Source organism: Drosophila obscura, unplaced genomic scaffold (genome assembly GCF_018151105.1).
Source record: "Drosophila obscura isolate BZ-5 IFL unplaced genomic scaffold, ASM1815110v1 contig_137, whole genome shotgun sequence".
Taxonomy (NCBI): domain Eukaryota; kingdom Metazoa; phylum Arthropoda; class Insecta; order Diptera; family Drosophilidae; genus Drosophila; species Drosophila obscura.
The window spans coordinates 268850-286304 of record NW_024542721.1 but is presented as its reverse complement, the minus strand read 5'-3'; the positions used below and the strand labels follow the sequence as shown (position 1 = coordinate 286304).

Sequence of the window (17455 nt, the reverse complement as noted above, 5' to 3'; positions counted from 1 at the left end):
GGGCAATTTTTTACATATTCATGCATTTAACTTTCTTACGTTACTTATCCCACAAACCATCGATACTATAACCTAAAAAATATATATCGATATATCATTGTCGATATCAAAATATATTTAACTCTTACGACAAATAAATAAAATACATAGCGGAAAAATTAAGAGAGCAATGAACGAAGCCGGCGCCAATGCAGATGCAGTGACGGCGGATAAAGAACGAAAGTTTCGCATACAAGGTGAGAGCCCTTTTCAGCCCGGTTATCCTTGTTCCAGTGATTTTGTGACGGTCTCTTTTCTATGCAGGCGCTGCTTTCCTAGGACTCGTCGGCGGAATTTCTGCACTCTTTGGCTTCTCGCGCACCCTGGCCACGGCCAAGAAAGCAGACAGCCAGGTGCTACAGCAGCAGGGAGCTCGTCAGGGTATAATCCTGATGGACGAGGGCGCCACCCTGGCCCTGCGAGCCCTTGGCTGGGGTACCCTCTATGCCGTCTTGGGCACGGGAGCATTCTGCTACGGATTCTGGAAGCTAAGCGGAGCCAAAGACGTAGGCACCAACACACACAGCCAGTGCTTGGCTATATCTAATCGAAATTTTCTCATTCAGTTTCAAGAGTTTCGCATGAAGATGGGCAATGCATTGCCGCGCATCACCAAAGACGAGCCGCCGGCAAGCCGCACGGACTTCGACAGCCTTACCGACCTGATGAAATACTTGGGCTCCTGGGCCAAGGAATAGGCAATACACAAACTCACATTAATTAGAATTAATACTTTCGAAGCTAAGCCATTTTGTTAGCCAGTGTTTATTTTGTTTGTTTTTTTTTCATCAACTTTTAATTAAGCATAAAAATATATTGAAAATCAACCGCGCTTTGCTGGCTTCTTGCGTGCAGTGGCCAAGTTTTGGTTGATGGCGTTGTAGGCAAGAAAGTTTAGGCGCAGCTGGCAGCGTTCCATTATGCGGGCTTGCAACTCCTTCATTTCCTCGTGTTTCACCTGGAACGCGTTAAAATTCTTACGGAATTCCAGGTGGCCCCTGATGAAATTCTGAAAGTCGGGACCCTGGTCCAAGTAGGCCTGCTGCTCTGCATTTGGCTTGAACTCGCGGATCGGGTTTAGATCCTCTCGGTTCGCTAGGGTAGCCTCGTAATCTTTTAGAGCTTCCTCGCCCTTTTTGGTTGCCTTAACCATAAAGTCAATCCACTCCTGCTGCTTGAGTTTGATGTCCTCCTTATACACCTCCACGTCCTCATCGCCAGAGGTGTTTTCAAAAACTGAAAATTTAAAACGATCAACAGTAGAGAGTAGAGTAGGGTAGATAATATTAAAATATGGGAACGCCGGCCGCTTACCTTCGTCAATGTTAATGTTGAAAAGACTTTTGGTCTCATGGAATGTCGGCTTCAATGTATTTTCCAGTTGGGCCGGCACATCATGAAGATCAATATCCGAAATGTCATCGCCCAGCTCATTAGGGACTTCATCCGTACGTACTGGGTCCATTTTAGTTCAGGTTTTAAGATTAAAATTTATAATTTATAAATTTTCCGCGGCGTTCAGAATGAAAAGAGTGCTGTACAAAGCTGAAGAAACATCGATAGTAGCATCGATATAGTCGATGTTTTTTGACACACTAATATGAATTTACAAGGCACAGCTGTGTGTGGTGGTAAATCATCATTAAACATTTTAAAGTGAATTTTAGGGAAATACCACCATAATAAATATAAATTGTAACTATATACTCGATCTTTGTTTAAAAAAAACATCGGAACAGTGGCGCTATCACCTATCGTGCCTTCCTGTTAACATTTACCAACACTGTGCATAGTAGTGATGCCATATATATATATTGACGCCTGTTTAGCCATTTATGGTGTTCAAATCAAACATGTTAGCATTTATATAGAATGCATTGATTTCCATGTAAATATTTACTCATTTCTCATTAGACACTACACAATTTAGATTGTTCAAAATTCAATAGGCATTTTCTTGGAACTAAAATCATGATCTATGAAAGCATCGTACGGCTTATCGCACTACTAGTGGGTTGTCTATATCCCGCATTCATGTCCAACAAAGTTTTGAGTGCCAAGAAACCCTCCGATGTAAATATGCGCGTATGGGTATCATACTGGATTGTATACGCCGTCTTTTTGCTATTTGACTACTTCACTCAAGGCTTCGTTGCGTTGGTGCCTTTCCTCAATGAGTTCAAGGTACTGTTCCTGTGCTGGCTTCTGCCGACACTCGGCGGCGGCAGTAAAATAATCTACGAACAGTTTCTATGCTCGTTCCTCAAAAGCAACGAGAAATCCATTGATCAGGCACTGATAAATGCATCGCAGAGAGGCGGCGACATTATTGGACAAGTGAGGAGTGTTATTTTTGGTCAGGTAATGAACGCGATTAATTGCCTCGGCATTTCGCGACACAATAAACACAAACTCCGGATAACGCCAAGTATTGAAGTTATCATTAATGAAGTGCTTGCCAAGCGTGAGTTGCGTGGACAGATTCAAGCCAATGTCGAACATGGACCCCAAGAAGACATAGCCGGAGAGATGAAGACAATCGTTCTGGCTAAGGAGAACGTGGATAGACCCAAGCCCAAATTGCCTCCGAAGCCTGCAGCTCGCCAACGTCAACTGCCCGTTAACGAAAACATAGATATCATTCTGGATTAAAGCATACAATAAATTCAAATTTAATTACTCGCCATTTAAAATAAATAAATCTAAATAATTAAATGAGGAAAAATCTAGCTTTATTTTTGGTAAGCGCGCAGAACTGAGACAGCCGATCTGGCAACGCTTTGCAACATCACAGCAACGACCTGTAAACAGCTGCTGTCGTGCATTTAAAGGAATTTGGTTTTTATATTTGAATGAGATGATGATATGTCGACTCTGCCTGGAGGATACAGAGCACATTGTGCCCATCTTCCACGAGGATGGCGGGCCCGTGCATCAAACGATGCGGCAGCTGGCGGAACTGATAGAGAAGCATCTGCAGCTGGTGGTGAGTGGATTTGGGTTTGGTTTTGGCTGGTTTGGTTGGCTTAGACTTATGATTTACACGCAACACTCTCAATCCTTAGCTGGCGGCCAATGACGCGGTGTCTACTTGCCTGTGCGGCACCTGCTGGCAGCAGCTGTCCAGCTTCGAACAGTTTTGCGCCATGGTGGCGGACAAACAGCGCGCCTTGCAGCTCAAGATTGAGGTCTCAGATCCAGAGCCGGAACCGGGTCTTATCGTGTGGAACACCGAGTCGCCCATCGAGTCGAAGATCAATTTCGAGGCCGGTGATATTAAGGATCACATTTTATGTGAGCCCGTCATCGATGCAATGTCCGCCAGAGACGATCAGGATAGTGATGACGATGGCGATCGATTTCAGACGGACTACGAGCCCAACGCCATCGAGCCAGATCCTGTGAAACCTACTCGAACTAGAGGCAGGCCCCGCAAAACTCTCCAAAAGGAATCCCAGCTCATAAAAAAGAAATACGAGAAGCACAAACAGGCGAGAGCGGCGGCCCTCACTGGGCTCACACTCCGCGAGTCCCGAGCCCGTGCCCGCGAGCTTAGACAAAAACCTGAGCCCGCATCATCCGGCAACGAATCGACACCTTCGGCCAACGCGCCCAGCGTGCCGGCCCAGCGGGCCAGCGGCACGAAACGTGTCCGTGCCACGACTAAGCGCAAGAAAAAGCATCCAACTATTGAGGTGGCAACTGACCCTGAACCTGCGGTGAAGCGTAACAGCATCAAGGAGATGGACGAATTTATAGCTGCCAATGTGAAGCTCGACTGTTGCCTGTGCACGGCACCCCTTGCGGACTTCAACGATCTGAAGCGACACTTTCGCGTGGAGCACAATGTGCTGGGGTACGTGAAGTGCTGCAACAATCGGTATAAGAAGCGTACGCTATATGTGGACCATCTGCACTGTCACAAGGATCCGCAGTACTTCAGCTGCAAGCCGTGCCGCAAGAACTTCCTGAATCGCAACAGCCAGGTGATGCACATGCTGCGCTTCCACTCCGAGCAGCAGGAGTTGGTGCACCAGTGCGCCATCTGTGAGGCACGGTTTGCCAAGAAGTTCCTCCTGACCATGCATCTGAAGGGTCACAAGGGCACCGAGCGACCCGAGGTCTGCGACACCTGTGGCAAGACGTGAGTGTGCGAGCGGGAGTCATGGTCGGTCGTTTGATACCGTGCAATACTTACAGATTCCGCACCAAATTTGAGCTGAGCGCCCACGATAAGCGAATGCACGCGGCAGACTTCACCCCAATCATCTGCGACATCTGTGGCACGCATTTCCGCTCAAAGGCCAACTTTATCATACACAAGAAGGCACTACATCCGGATGGCCCCGTGGCGGAGGTGCAGTGTAACCTGTGCGGCCGCTGGCTGCGGGACGAGCGGAGTCTCCGCAAGCATCTCGCTAGACACGATGATCGCGACAATTCGAACAAGTATCGTTGTACCCTCTGCAACGCGGAGAAGTCCTCTCGTGCCGCACTCAGCAGCCACATGAGATACCATCACTCCGCCAAGCGGCACAAGTGCAGCCTCTGCGACAAGGAGTTCAAACTGCCGCGCGCCCTGGTTGTGAGTAGTTGTGTTCACCCTTGTTGCGTGTCCAATCCGATCTGATTCTATTCCCCACTAGGAGCATATGGCCACGCACACCGGCATCGATCTGTACTCGTGTCAGTTCTGCACCCGCACCTTCAAGTCGCACGCCAACATGCACAACCACAAGAAGAAGATGCATCCAAATGATTGGGTGCGCAAGTATTCCCAGCCGACAACCAGTTCCGCTTTGGTCTCCGCCTCCGGCCATCTCTCCAGCACGGAGGCAGAGACAGCTGCGGCGGCCAATGTGCCGGGGCCGGCCATCAACTTAATGGATGATCCATCCGTTGGCGAGACCTTTGAGCTGCTTAGCAACAGCTCCGCATGCCCCACGCTCGACTGAAATCATTCCGCTCCCTGGTGCCCCCCCACCCCATCTTAATACCGGGGATTGAAATGTGTCGGGCTTGCGCGCGCGTGTGTATGTGTGTGTGTATACGTATATAATTATTGTATAAAATTAAAAAATAAAATTCTATAATTGAAAATAGTGTCTAGGGGATTTGCATGCGGGATATCATTAGCACTTTATGTCAGGGATCGTCGTGATCGATGTCCTCGGCCTCGTTATCGTCAAAAATGGTACGAATCTTGATCAGCAGCTCCTTCTTGACGGCATCGGGAACGAGGGAACGGGCCCGGGGCGTCACCTCCGTCACCAGCTGCTCCACGGTGAAGCTACTGATGGCTCCCTTCTCCTGCAGGATGCTGCGGCACAGCAGCCGCACCTCGTCACGCCATCCGCATTCGGTCAGTCGACTACACAGCAGGTCCTTAATCTTTACCCGGTCGCCAGACATCATAGTAAACTTATCAACTGCGTTGAAAATGGTCATCGATATGTTAAATCTAACATTTAATTAGTTTTACTTGTGTACCGTGAACGCTAGAGGTGTCAAACCATCGAGGGCACTATCGATAGCATCGATGTTTTGCTGCTAGCCGCTTCTATCGATGGTTTTGCGACTATCATGATAGTATCGAGCTAAAGTTGTTGCGTTTTTGATATGTTTTGATTGGCTGCTCTAAAATACGAAGACAAATTTGTAAACAAACGACAGGTGACATCTAATTTTTACAATGGACAAGTTCCTAAAAGGTTTCAATGGTTGTTTAATAATTATTTGAGCCCACGATACTATCGATTGTTTTTTCAAAACATTCAAAGCTATCGATGGCTCAACTATCAATCGTTTGACAGCTCTAGTGAACGCGGATTTCTATCAATCAAATATACCGTCAGAAATAGACCGAAATATACCTGCCCTGTTTAAAAATATATACTGCAAATATACCAAATTATTTTTAGCCATATATCATCCATACGAATCAAAAATGAAAAACGCTATCATTAACATAGCGAAAACAAAAATTAACTTTAATTGATACAATGGAACTCATAATGCCAATATCGGCTGAGCCTTTTTTTTGTTTCGTGTTGATACCATGTTTATGCCTGTGTTTACAATATAGATTTTAACTCTAACTGTGCGGCGTTTTGAAAGTTTGGGGAATAACTTAAATAAGTACACCGTAATATACCAATATTTCCGTTTAATATACCTTTATATACAGATTGACCATAAATTCATTTTTCAAAGCGGTGAGCTCATTTTTGCGCTCTGAACTTCATTTACAAAACTTGAGTTAAAAGCTCTGTTGCGACATTTCGTTTTAACTTCTTTGTTTTAGTGTTATTTTATGAACAATCCAATAAAAAGAATGTCCTTAATTTTAACCAATCTTAAAGAAAATTGATTCATGAATCGGATGAAATTATATTTTCAGTGTTTAGAGTCCTAACCAGCTTGTAATATTAAATCGAATATCAAAATTGAGGAATATGATTTTAATCGGCATATTTACGGTATATTTTGAAAATGAGAAGGTATATTTTTGAGAGGCAGACGGGTACATTTTATCGATATGTCCAGAGTGTCCCACTGATGGTCTCACAAATTTTTCTGCCGCGAACAATGAAACAACAAAATAGTGTCGAATTTTTTTCTGAGTTCAGAAAAGTCCGTTGATATATCCCCACAAAAATATCCGTATATTTGCAAAAAATAATAATAATAATATTGTCAAAGAAATATACATCAATACTCGATATATCAATATTCAACGTTGCAAGTAGCACGGGGAAAAGATGGCGAAAAGTTTCGGTTGTGCGTGCGCGCAAATTGCAATTCTCCTTACGATATACAGTGCAATTGAAATAACGTCGGCAAGGTGTAAGTTTGGTGTGCACTCGATTAAAATTAAATTCTTCAACATGAAACAAAAGACGTTCCAAATATTTGTATAACTTCTATGGTGTATGTGTGCGTGTGCGTGTGTGTACGTTTTCCTCTCTCAGTCTCTGTCCCTCTTCTATCTATTTTTCTAACACACTCTCTATATCCAATGTGGTTGCGTGCGTGTGTGTGTTTGTAATTTTGGCTGTAAATCTGGTTGTTATTTCTTAGGTTTCTTCATCATATATAGCTGAAATGAAACAAAAGAAATCCACGTAATGCATACATCTATCTAAAACTCATCGTCCGAGCACGATGTATGTATATGTACATGTGTATTTGATTTTGTTTGTACACAAAAGACAAAACCATCATCATCGGGTATGACTATGGCCAGGGGTCGCTCTGACAGTTGGTATTTTTTGTTGTATGGTGAAATTTTATCTGCTGCCATGTTGTATTTTTCTGTTTTTTTTTTATGTGGCATTAAATGCGTTAATTGACAAAAAAAAGTGTACGTGTATTTAGAAGGGGTGGGGGGGATCTACAACGGCAGTCGAGTGTGAAAATAGGCAAAAGTCAAAGAAATGTATGTACACACATGCATGCATATGTATGCATGTATAAACATGTGTCCTGTATGCGACAGGCCTTTTACTCTCTCTGCTACCATCTATCATCACTTCACCCGCCTGCCACCCCCTCCTTGTTACGGCTACGGATTGGTTTTTATTTATAATTTTTTGTTTTTGTGCTCTTCGCCATGCTCCACTTAACGTGCAACAATTTTTCAACTGCGACGTCGCCACCAGGCGGCAACCAGGCACAGGCACAGGCACCAGACGACAGTCCCATTCCCCGTCCGGAGTGCCAGGGCAGGTTCAACCTGCATATTTAAATTGAAATTTGTGGCGCACTTTGATTAACACGAAACAAAACAAAGGCGCAAAATGTGTGTTTTGCTTATTGTTTTTTGTGTCGCCAATTTTGCAATTTCCAACTTAAACGAATAAAATGCTGTGGAATTACGCTTGGTTACAACAACAAAAACAACGAGGGCTCCAAAAAAAGAAAAAAGGGTAGAGTAGACCAAAGGCAGACCTGGCAACACTTTTGCTACTTGTTTTTTCATCTGCTTCGCCGACAGGTGGCAACCTTGTGAACCGCACCGGCTCGCTCTCAGCTGGCCTGGCCTCTTCTGGCACGGAGTGCAGTGGAGTGCCGTTAACTGCATTTGCATTTGTATTTACTTCTCTATCTCTCTCTATCTATATATCTATTGCTCTTCCCCTCTCCTTGTCCAAGCCCCATTTATGACGCATTTCAAACAGTGTTGTGTAATTGGCCAATAATGCAATGTACGGGGGGGACAAAAACAAAACAAAAACTGGCTGGAAAGTCGCTTATTTCGCAGTTAAATTACTCTTTTTCTTGCACACTTGGCTCCTCTCCTCTTCCTCACCTCACCATCTCACCCCACCCCACAGTTTATATTTGTATTTTGTTGATACAGTTGGGAACGGTTCGAGTTTTCTTTGTCTTTTGGCCCCCATCCCGTCATCGGGCTGTCAGTCAGGGCAGTCAGTCAGCGCCCCATAATCAGTTTCTTTATTTGTTTGACTTTTTCTTCAGAAATTTTATTCGCTTGGCATCAGTTAAAGTACTGAATGGTAACGCTACTATCTTGCCACTGGGGGTCAACTGTCCGGAGTGGGACTTACCCGAAGCACACAAATCTCTATAATTTTTCATTTCTTTATCTGTGGACAGTTTGCCCTCCACTGCAAACTGTACTCCAAAACCGATGTCCATCATTAGTGAGTTCCAGGAAAAAAGCTATCTACGGATTCCTGTGGATTCCCACTGCCATTTGGTATTTTTAAGGTTGCAAACTGTTCAAAGTCTACATCTACGGCTTCCAGCAATGGATTCACTTTGATTCCAATTCCCAAAACACCCATCTGTGGGCCACTGCGTGCAGCTTCCAATAGATCTGCATATATCAGAAGCAAAACGGCATTTCGATTCGAATTCCCATTGGAATTGACTTGGCGTCAGCCTGCTACTGGCACCAGAGTCTCCTCCTTATCAAGGGCGGTCCCGTTCATTATTATTTACACATATTGTTGCTGCTCTTTTTTCTTGATAAAGCATCCAACCATCCAACTATCCATTCATTTGGCGAACTGGAGTCTGAAGTCTGGGTTAAAGCTGTTGTGTGATCAATTCTCTGGGTGGGGGTTTTTGCGGGGAATAAGCTTGAACCAGCTGAATCATCCATCCGCTTCTATCGTTTATCCCCCATATCAAATTAATGTGAATTTCAATTGTTTCCTCTGTCGTCCAGATATGGGTATATCCCAATATAAGAATGACATTTTTGAGCTTCCAGAAATGCCAGTTAAGTAGGAAGAAGACTGTATAAGAATATTGGCCAAGTCTATTACCCAAAATCTACATCTTTTTTTTTGTCTGAATCGAAAAGTTAAAAGAATAAAAGCTGCTGTCTGCCCCGAAGCAACTGCAACTCATTTTTTCTTTCATTCATTGCCACTCGAGATTATTCTCGGGTTTTCGAGCTCTAACAAGTTAATGGACCTAAACAGTTGCTACCCATTGTGGCAAAGAAGAGATCTTCAAGTGATCTCCGGGCAAATGCAATGCTCTTTGACAAATGCATCGCTTGTCTTGTCTTGTCGTCGTCTAGGCCATGGAAAGATTAACGGACGTTAACACATCATTACCATCATCATCATCATCAGCGTCCGTCCATTTGCTGGGAAGAAAAAAAAAACGCACGCTCGCACTTGCCTTTGTTTGACTTCCATTGATTTGGTGGTTGATAAGCTTTTCCGCCTAACGGCGCATAAAAGAACTGTTAAAATATTAACACTCCGGCCACGTCTGGCCCAGTGTAGTGACTGAACAAACACCAGTGCACACCCCGAGGAAGTGAACTCCAGTAGGAGTACTACACTGCCGGACAGGTAAAGGTACAGATACAGGCACAGGTACAGGCACAGGTACTGGTACTGGTAACCGTACAACCTTCAATTAGCTGAAAGCGTGCGACGCAAATTGTATGTCAAGCTATCAGTTAAAAGAGTTGGGGGAAAATCCAAAAACTAATACTGATAAAACGGCCGCTGTCGATAGATAGCCGCCAACCCCACCAACAAGTGCAGTATAAATGAGACAGATATGTTTCGACCCGACCATCGAAATACCCGCTACAAAAATCAGTTTTAATAGTCAAAAATTATCAAACTGGAAAGCAAGGAGCAACATTAAAATAACTTCACTTTATATATAGAAATATGTGGAATTATCGGAATCTTTTCATACCTTTACCTGCTTTTATCCATGTGTATATGAGCAGGTACACAAAAATTTAAAAAACAAGATATGCATACAATGGAGTGGGGCCCACTGGGGCCACTGGCCACTGGCGATAAGTAATTTCAAAAGCGCAAACGTAAATAGAAATGGGAGAGCAGGCCAGACCGAAATGCGCCGACGAATGCAGTGAAACGAACAGCCTTGCGTGAATTTATGTGCATACTTTTGCTTGGACAACAACAACAACAAAACACACACACAATTTGCTACTGTGTACAATACGAGTATCGTGGTTGAATTTTGTGCAGAAATTTCCAATGATTCCAATGAAACTCTCACACTGATTGATTTCATGCGTCCTTCACACCTTGTTGGCGCATTTCACCCAAAAATAAAAAATACAAATGAAAGAAAGACAACAACAACAATACACCCAATAATTAAAGACCGGCAAAAGACCGAAAAGAAGGGGGTCACTGTGCAAATTTGTTGACCCACTTTTGGGGCCTTTCTCTGGCTCTGGTTCTGTGGAGGTCATTAGCAAAAACTAACTAAAGTAAAAAGCTCTCACACACACACACACACACACACGAGACAAAATATTGAAGATCAATTTTTTGGTTTTCAATCAAATGCTGAATAAATTTACGCCAATTGCTTCCACAACAATAACAATAGCAACAACTCCGTGACACAGTCCACAGCAAACGTACAAAAACGGACAACATTTACAGCAATTAACACTGGGTTCAATTGAATTCAAAAAAGCACTGAAAGCAGTCGCAAAAGTAGAAGAGGAGAGGAAGGGCATCAGATCGCGGGGCGGCATCAGGTGGTACTCTCGCTTTCATGGATTTTGTCATGGCAGAGATGAATTTTCTCTGCTGCAGTCCAAGTCAAAAAATGAGACTAAGCTTGAGAGCGAGAGAATGTGCACTGACGAATCCCCCCCCCCACACTGAAGGATAGCGAGAGTAAATTACATTGATTCGGTGCAAAATATTTCCCTTAAGCGAACGGACACATGGAATGTAACACTTGCAGTGACAAAATCCACTTGCTGATATTTCGTATTCCCATTCGATTTATTATCTGTGCTCTCTCTACCCATCCCCAAGCTTGAGTTGAAAATAGGGCAAGGGAGCAGCGAGCTGATTCTCTGCTGTGTCTCTGTTGTTTGGGGTTGACTCATATTTTGACCGCAGTCGCTGCTGTTGCTGTTGCTGTTGCGGCAGCGGCTGCGTCTAATACCCGTAATTATGCAAGATCAACCGCCAGATGGGGGCATCGATGACGCGCAGCTTTTGCTTTCGATGTCGCTGTTTCTTTTTCACATATATAGACATATAATAATACTATGTACATACATATATGTATGTACATGTATGTATGTATGTATGTGCCGCATTTGATAGTCGGCACGGGTGACTGGTGCTGCTGCTGGTGCTAGTGCAGAGTGCTGTGTGCCTGCCCGCAATGTAATCGTTCAGTTGTGATTTGTTCCATTCAAAAACGGTAAACAATTATAACATGCACAAACGTGACTGTGTGTCCGTGTGTTGGTGTCTCTCTCTGTGTACAGTTGCGCTTCGCCAAAGACAGCTGAAAGCTGACTCCCGAGGGCTTTTGTGTGTTTTATTTTGTCTTGCATTGCAAAGGGTATTACGAAAGATGAGAATTATTCTTATACATATGTATATGTGCATGCTATATGTATACATACATATGTACTTGTATCTTCTTGGTTAATATTGCGCCTGATACGCTCGTATTCGTAACGATGTGTCCGTTCGCTTATGGGAATTTTATGAAGCAGCAGAAGTGGCAGTAAATCTTTTGAAATACTCATAATATCTACTCAAACGATCGCTATTATTGGTGATATTAATATTTATTTCAATAGGTTTGCACATTAAATATCAATCAAATCGTTTGCAAATTGTGTAAATTAAGTTTTAAGGATTCCTAAAAATTGTATCGACATAGTTATATGAAAATTGAAATTTATTGGGCCATAGGGAATTGTCTTTATCGCTTAACCCAATGGGATTGGAGTTTTATGTTTGAGAACACGATACCAGTGTACATATATACATATGTATGTACATACATATTATGTATGAATGTATTTAAATACATACAAATCAAACGAAAACGAGCTCTTTGCTTGCGCAATTCTTTTTTTTTTTAAGCTTAGAGCAGCAGAAATATTCCGGATTCTGGGCTTCAGCTTTCCATTTTCAAAACAACAAAAATGAAAACATTTTGTAACCAAAAAGCAAGAACAAATTTAAAACAAAAAAACAAATGAAGTGAATAGGGAATTTAATAATGTATTCAATTGCAGTTTAATTTTGTATAGAAATCCCCCAAGCAATTGGCTCGAAAGTGGGGAACGATTGGAGTGGGGGGTTCTACTGTTTATTTATATTAAAAATGTATATACTGTTGGCGTGTGTGCAAGAGTTATGAATAATTCTTGGGGCTTAGAAATCGATATCGTTTTTGTTTTTGTTTAGGGGGCTATTGCGTGTGGCACTTACCCCCCACCCCCCATTCATGGCAAACAAACAACCGATCGATCGACCGACCACATGCCACATGTTGTAATTGCCATTGGTGGGGGGGAGGGGGGTCTCTGACGACAGGGGCCCTTTGATGTGTTTCTGCTGTGGTGCGGTGCTGGCGCACATGTGGGAAATGGTAAATGAAAATAGAAAATCAATATTGAGAGCGGCTTCAAACAACAGTTAGGTTAATTACAGCACAAAAATACACACACACACACAAATAGTAATAGCGTGGAGAGGGGCCAGGGCCGGGACCGGGACCGGGGCATATGCCACATTACCAGAAAATTGCACTGCACATGCGAGTGTGGAAACTTCATTTTGGGGTAATTTACTACAGCCATGGGTCGTACATAATGGCCCACAAAAAACTACAGAATTAAGATACCTAAGATCAAAAATGTTTTAGCTATGGAAAAAAAAAAATAAAATAAAAATGAAACTACAGATACTGAAGATTGGGAATAATAATGCCCATTAAAGTGTATAATGATGTATGCATTCGTGCCGGAAAAGATAATATTTAACTTGCGATAAGTGAACGGGCTATAGACAGAGATTCAGGCAGAGATGGCAGGCTTCCAGATATATTCTTTACAGAATGATAGTCAAAATGATAATGTGTATAATCAGCGCATACATATTAACAGATAATATTTACCAGAGATAAAAGCGCCTACAGCAGAACTGCAGCTAAGCGGAGTAAAAAGTATTTAAATAACAGAAATCTCTAGATACTACGACGGCAAGAACTATAATTTTAATGGAAATATCTATCAAAAACGAGTAGGGACTTCCCCTGCGTAAATAGATTTGTGTGTGGGGCCTAGGACACAGCTGATATACTCACAAATTTGGGACAAAGGAAGAATACATACATACATATATCCCAAAAGAAACGACGCACCTGAATCTTACCTCACTATACATAGTAGACTCATCCAAACGATATTCGCTCTCTTTTTTTGCAGCCAATCCGGATGCCTATTATCCGCTCGACACAAAGCTCACATTCATCAATGCCCACGATGTGGTTCGACTGCCAGCGACGGGCGACGACCAAGCAGTCAATCGTCAGAAGCGTGCCGCAACGGCAGACTCATCGGCGGCGGCAGTGGCAGCGGCAGCATCAGCGCCGGCTGGCATAACGCCGGATGCAAAGAGTCAGTACCAAAGCGTCAGTACCAATGGGAATGCCAGTGCTGTGGCCGGTGGCACGGAGACCACGGTTACCACCGTCGACAGCAAGACGGGAGCGGGAGCAGCGGGCGGCAGTGTCTCGTACAATGTGCACAATGTGGGCGCCAATGGTACCGGACAGCGAAAGGATTACAGTGTCCAGAATGCCGATGGATCATCGAACCCCACAGCCAACGCCAACAGCACCACCACCACCATCAATATGGCGGGCAAGAAGCCCACCCAGCTGTTGGGGGGCAACCAATCGCAGTATCCGAAAAAGGTGGCCGCTTCCGCACCGATTGTGCCGCTGCAGATGCCGCTGCCGGCTGGTGGGGCCAGCTCAACGGATCGCAACAATGAGGACTGGACGGATGTGGATGTGACCGATGTGGATGTCTCCGAGGAGGTGATCAACAAGGGCATCATCAACGACAGCCTGAACCGCACCGAGGACTACCACGAGTACTACAACAGCACCCTGTATATCAACAAGGCGGAGGCCGCAGCGCTGTGGTCCCAGCTGCGTACAGTGCCCGAGAACAGTATGTTGTCGTCGTCGCATCGTCGCGCCATGACCGTGGAGCTGCAATTCGATTTCCCCTTCTATGGGCATTATGTGCGCAACATAACCGTTGCCACCGGCGGCTTCCTATACACCGGCGAGTATGTGCACTCCTGGCTGGCGGCCACCCAATATATTGCGCCCCTGATGGCCAATTTCGATACAAGCATGTCCAGCGATTCGGTTGTCCGTCTGCACGATAATGGTGAGCATTTATAGAACGAGCACTGGCTGCAGGCGCAGGCGCTGGTGCTGGCTAGATCTAATCTAAACACCGAATCCCCGAATCTGTCCTCCAGGTACCGCCTTTACGGCCGTCTGGGAGAACGTGACGCTTCAGGATAAGCCGGACTATGGCAAGTTCACGTTCAGCGTGACCCTGCACCAGAGCGGCGACATTGTGTTTGGCTATTTCCAGGTGCCCACGCAAATCAACTCGATCCAGGACAATCAGCATCCGGTTAAGGTGGGCCTCTCGGATGCCTACATCATTGACAAGCATCTCTACTGTGAGTGGGAATATATATATATGCCTTGCCTTCCAGCATAGCCGAGATCCTAATTGTTTTTTGTTTGTGTTTGTGTTTCTGTGACAGTTGCCCGTCGGAAGACCATCTATGAGTACCACCGAGTGACCTTCCAGCGTAAGGAGATCACCAATGCCACCATTATCATACTGACGGCCCTGCCCACCTGTCTGGGCTACAATGATTGCCAGTCGTGCATTAACCATAACACAACCTTTGCCGTGAGTTCTGCCAGCTTTAAAGCCAAAAACCATTTTTTTATTCCTTTTTTTTTACCGCTGGCAGTGCTCCTGGTGCCCCGCGCTGAATCGCTGCTCCACGGGTACCGATCGCAAGAAGCACGAATGGATACAAAAGGGTAAGATTGAAAGCCTTATCCCAAACATTCATTCCAATAATTAAAATCCGTTTACAGGCTGCGATACAACATCCATGCATGATATTGGCTCTTGTCCGGCTCTCGGCGAAAAGGGCAACAATGCCGGCCAGGAGAAGACAGGCACTGCGAGCAGCGGTAGCGGCAGTGGCACTGGCAGTGGTAACTTATCGACCGCATCGCCTGCCTTCTCGGCGCCAACAGAGCCAACGCTGAGCAGCACGCGAGCACCGCGAGCAACTGCCTCAACGAAGACAGCAGCCGATTCAAGCAGCACGGCGGAAAGGAAGCTCATGAATGCCGACGAGCTGTCTCAGGCGCAGGCCGAGAACAAGAGCGTGGGCATGGCATTTGGTTTCATGGTGCCCATTTGCATGGTGTTCGCCGTGACGTTGTGGCTCTTCTATGCGTACCGCAATCCGCACACAAAGAGCGGTCAGCTTTTAATTCAGGTGAGTGGTTGGTCGCAATGAATCACCTAAAACAATAAGATATATCAAAACCCATGGCTTTATGCAATTTCTTACAATTACATGCAGTCCAAGCATTTGCATCAGGTTGGTTATCAAAACTCTAGTAGAAATAATACTCCCCAAAATATCTAAGCATATATTTATATGAGTAATTGTGCCTAATGTTAAATCTCTATTTTTTAATCAATTAGTTCCGTCCCAGCCAGTGGTCTTGGAGGCGCGGTGAGGCGCGCTACACTGCAGCCACGATACACATGTAAAGAGAGGTAGAAAGAGAAACATGTTCCAGAGATACCCAGAGGGATGACACAGCAGCGACACAGAGAGAGAAAGAGATGAGATCGCATGAGAGAGAAAAAGAGAGTTGCAGCAAAAACGACAGAAAATTTTTGATTGAAAACCAGAAACTGAAATCCACAAACCGAAACACCACCCCCCCCTCCCTCCCCCCCAAACATCAAATAATCAAACAAAAAACAATTTGGGCATGGATAATTTTATATCTCACAGGAAAAGACAAACAGAATAATTAGAACTGATTTTAAGAGATTTTTCGAAAGAAAAGAAAAACAAAAAACAAAAATGTAAGGCAAGTCAAAAGCAACACACAGAAACGGATACAAAATGCAAAAACCCCAAATCACCCACCTCCAATCGAATTGCTCAAAAAGACGACTGGCAACAGCATGAAGTGATCCTTTAGTGTTTTTTTTTATAATTGGTTCTGTTTTTAGCCCCATGTAACCCGTAACCCACCTTAACTATACCCAAAAGACAAGACCCAAGACCTTCCCCAGATCCCAGCACATACTCGTACGAACTCCAACAACAACAAAACACACACACACACAGACACTCACACACACACACACACACACACACACACAACCACACAGGGCAAAGTGCTTTCAATTGTTTTCCTAGTTCAATTTTTTTAGGTCTTTTATTATATGTTTTATTTAATGCTTCTTTTAAACCCTAAACAAAGGAAACCAAGCGATCGATGGAGTGATATCAGAGATCGAGGGCAGAGTTTTTATATATATATATATATTGTATATTTGTTTGTGCCGCAGTGTCCTCCTCCACAGCAGCCGTTCCTCCATGATTTCGTGTAATCGGATTTCGTTAGTTCTTCTTTTAAAAATAGACATGTTTCAAAAGTGTGTGTTTTAGTAGTGGCTTGGCGTTAGGTATCAAATGAATCGCGCCGGATGATGAATGTATTATTGTGAACGAAAACCACTCGATGCCAATTTAATTTTTTTTTTTTGTATATTTTTTGGTATTGTCTATACTATATTGTATTATACGCGATTTGTATGCCGCAATCGTATAGATACATACATACAACTGCATATTGTATTTATATTCAACAATATTGATATCCAAGGATATATCCAAGACGACCTCTTCTTTTTGTTAGTATTTTTTTCTATTAATTAATATTACAAATAAAACAAAAAGCAACCAACAAACAAACAAACAAATCTAAAGGTATATAAATAGAAAAAAAGAGAAAAGAAAAAAACATAAGC

General features: G+C 43.9%; 6 protein-coding genes across 7 annotated transcripts; 4 read left to right on the top strand and 2 right to left on the bottom strand.

Annotated features, from left to right (window-relative positions):
* Nucleotides 1–99: 99 nt before the first annotated feature.
* On the top strand, nucleotides 100–871 carry LOC111070690 (transmembrane protein 242). Its single transcript, XM_022361414.2, has 3 exons — nucleotides 100–236; nucleotides 304–545; nucleotides 606–871. The coding sequence occupies exons 1-3, from the start codon at nucleotides 170–172 to the stop codon at nucleotides 735–737; spliced, it is 441 nt and encodes a 146-aa protein (XP_022217106.1). The 5' UTR covers nucleotides 100–169; the 3' UTR covers nucleotides 738–871.
* Nucleotides 760–1583, bottom strand: LOC111070689. Its single transcript, XM_022361413.1, has 2 exons — nucleotides 1354–1583; nucleotides 760–1275 (listed from the first exon to the last, which is right to left on the bottom strand). The coding sequence occupies exons 1-2, from the start codon at nucleotides 1502–1504 to the stop codon at nucleotides 863–865; spliced, it is 564 nt and encodes a 187-aa protein (XP_022217105.1). The 5' UTR covers nucleotides 1505–1583; the 3' UTR covers nucleotides 760–862.
* Nucleotides 1584–1932: 349 nt separating this feature from the next.
* On the top strand, nucleotides 1933–2758 carry LOC111070722 (receptor expression-enhancing protein 1). Its single transcript, XM_022361458.2, has one exon. It carries the CDS (start codon nucleotides 2011–2013, stop codon nucleotides 2689–2691), a length of 681 nt encoding a protein of 226 aa, XP_022217150.2. The 5' UTR covers nucleotides 1933–2010; the 3' UTR covers nucleotides 2692–2758.
* Nucleotides 2759–2794: 36 nt separating this feature from the next.
* LOC111070721 (transcription factor grauzone) lies at nucleotides 2795–5113 on the top strand. The gene is made up of 4 exons (XM_022361457.2): nucleotides 2795–3025; nucleotides 3105–4183; nucleotides 4240–4624; nucleotides 4686–5113. The coding sequence occupies exons 1-4, from the start codon at nucleotides 2897–2899 to the stop codon at nucleotides 4992–4994; spliced, it is 1902 nt and encodes a 633-aa protein (XP_022217149.2). The 5' UTR covers nucleotides 2795–2896; the 3' UTR covers nucleotides 4995–5113.
* Nucleotides 5074–5536, bottom strand: LOC111070723 (enhancer of yellow 2 transcription factor). Its single transcript, XM_022361461.2, has 2 exons — nucleotides 5522–5536; nucleotides 5074–5468 (listed from the first exon to the last, which is right to left on the bottom strand). The coding sequence occupies exon 2, from the start codon at nucleotides 5452–5454 to the stop codon at nucleotides 5185–5187; it is 270 nt and encodes an 89-aa protein (XP_022217153.2). The 5' UTR covers nucleotides 5455–5468; nucleotides 5522–5536; the 3' UTR covers nucleotides 5074–5184.
* A 1071-nt stretch (nucleotides 5537–6607) lies between these two features.
* On the top strand, nucleotides 6608–16194 carry LOC111077403 (plexin domain-containing protein 2). 2 transcript variants are annotated; one of them, XM_041595839.1, is made up of 8 exons: nucleotides 6608–6885; nucleotides 13769–14746; nucleotides 14841–15050; nucleotides 15138–15289; nucleotides 15354–15426; nucleotides 15484–15896; nucleotides 15984–16001; nucleotides 16109–16194. In XM_041595839.1, the coding sequence occupies exons 1-8, from the start codon at nucleotides 6801–6803 to the stop codon at nucleotides 16175–16177; spliced, it is 1998 nt and encodes a 665-aa protein (XP_041451773.1). In that variant the 5' UTR covers nucleotides 6608–6800; the 3' UTR covers nucleotides 16178–16194. The 2 variants fall into 2 exon arrangements, with proteins under 2 accessions (XP_041451773.1, XP_041451774.1); XM_041595840.1 differs by lacking the exon at nucleotides 15984–16001 and having other exon boundaries at nucleotides 6609–6885.
* Nucleotides 16195–17455: the final 1261 nt, after the last annotated feature.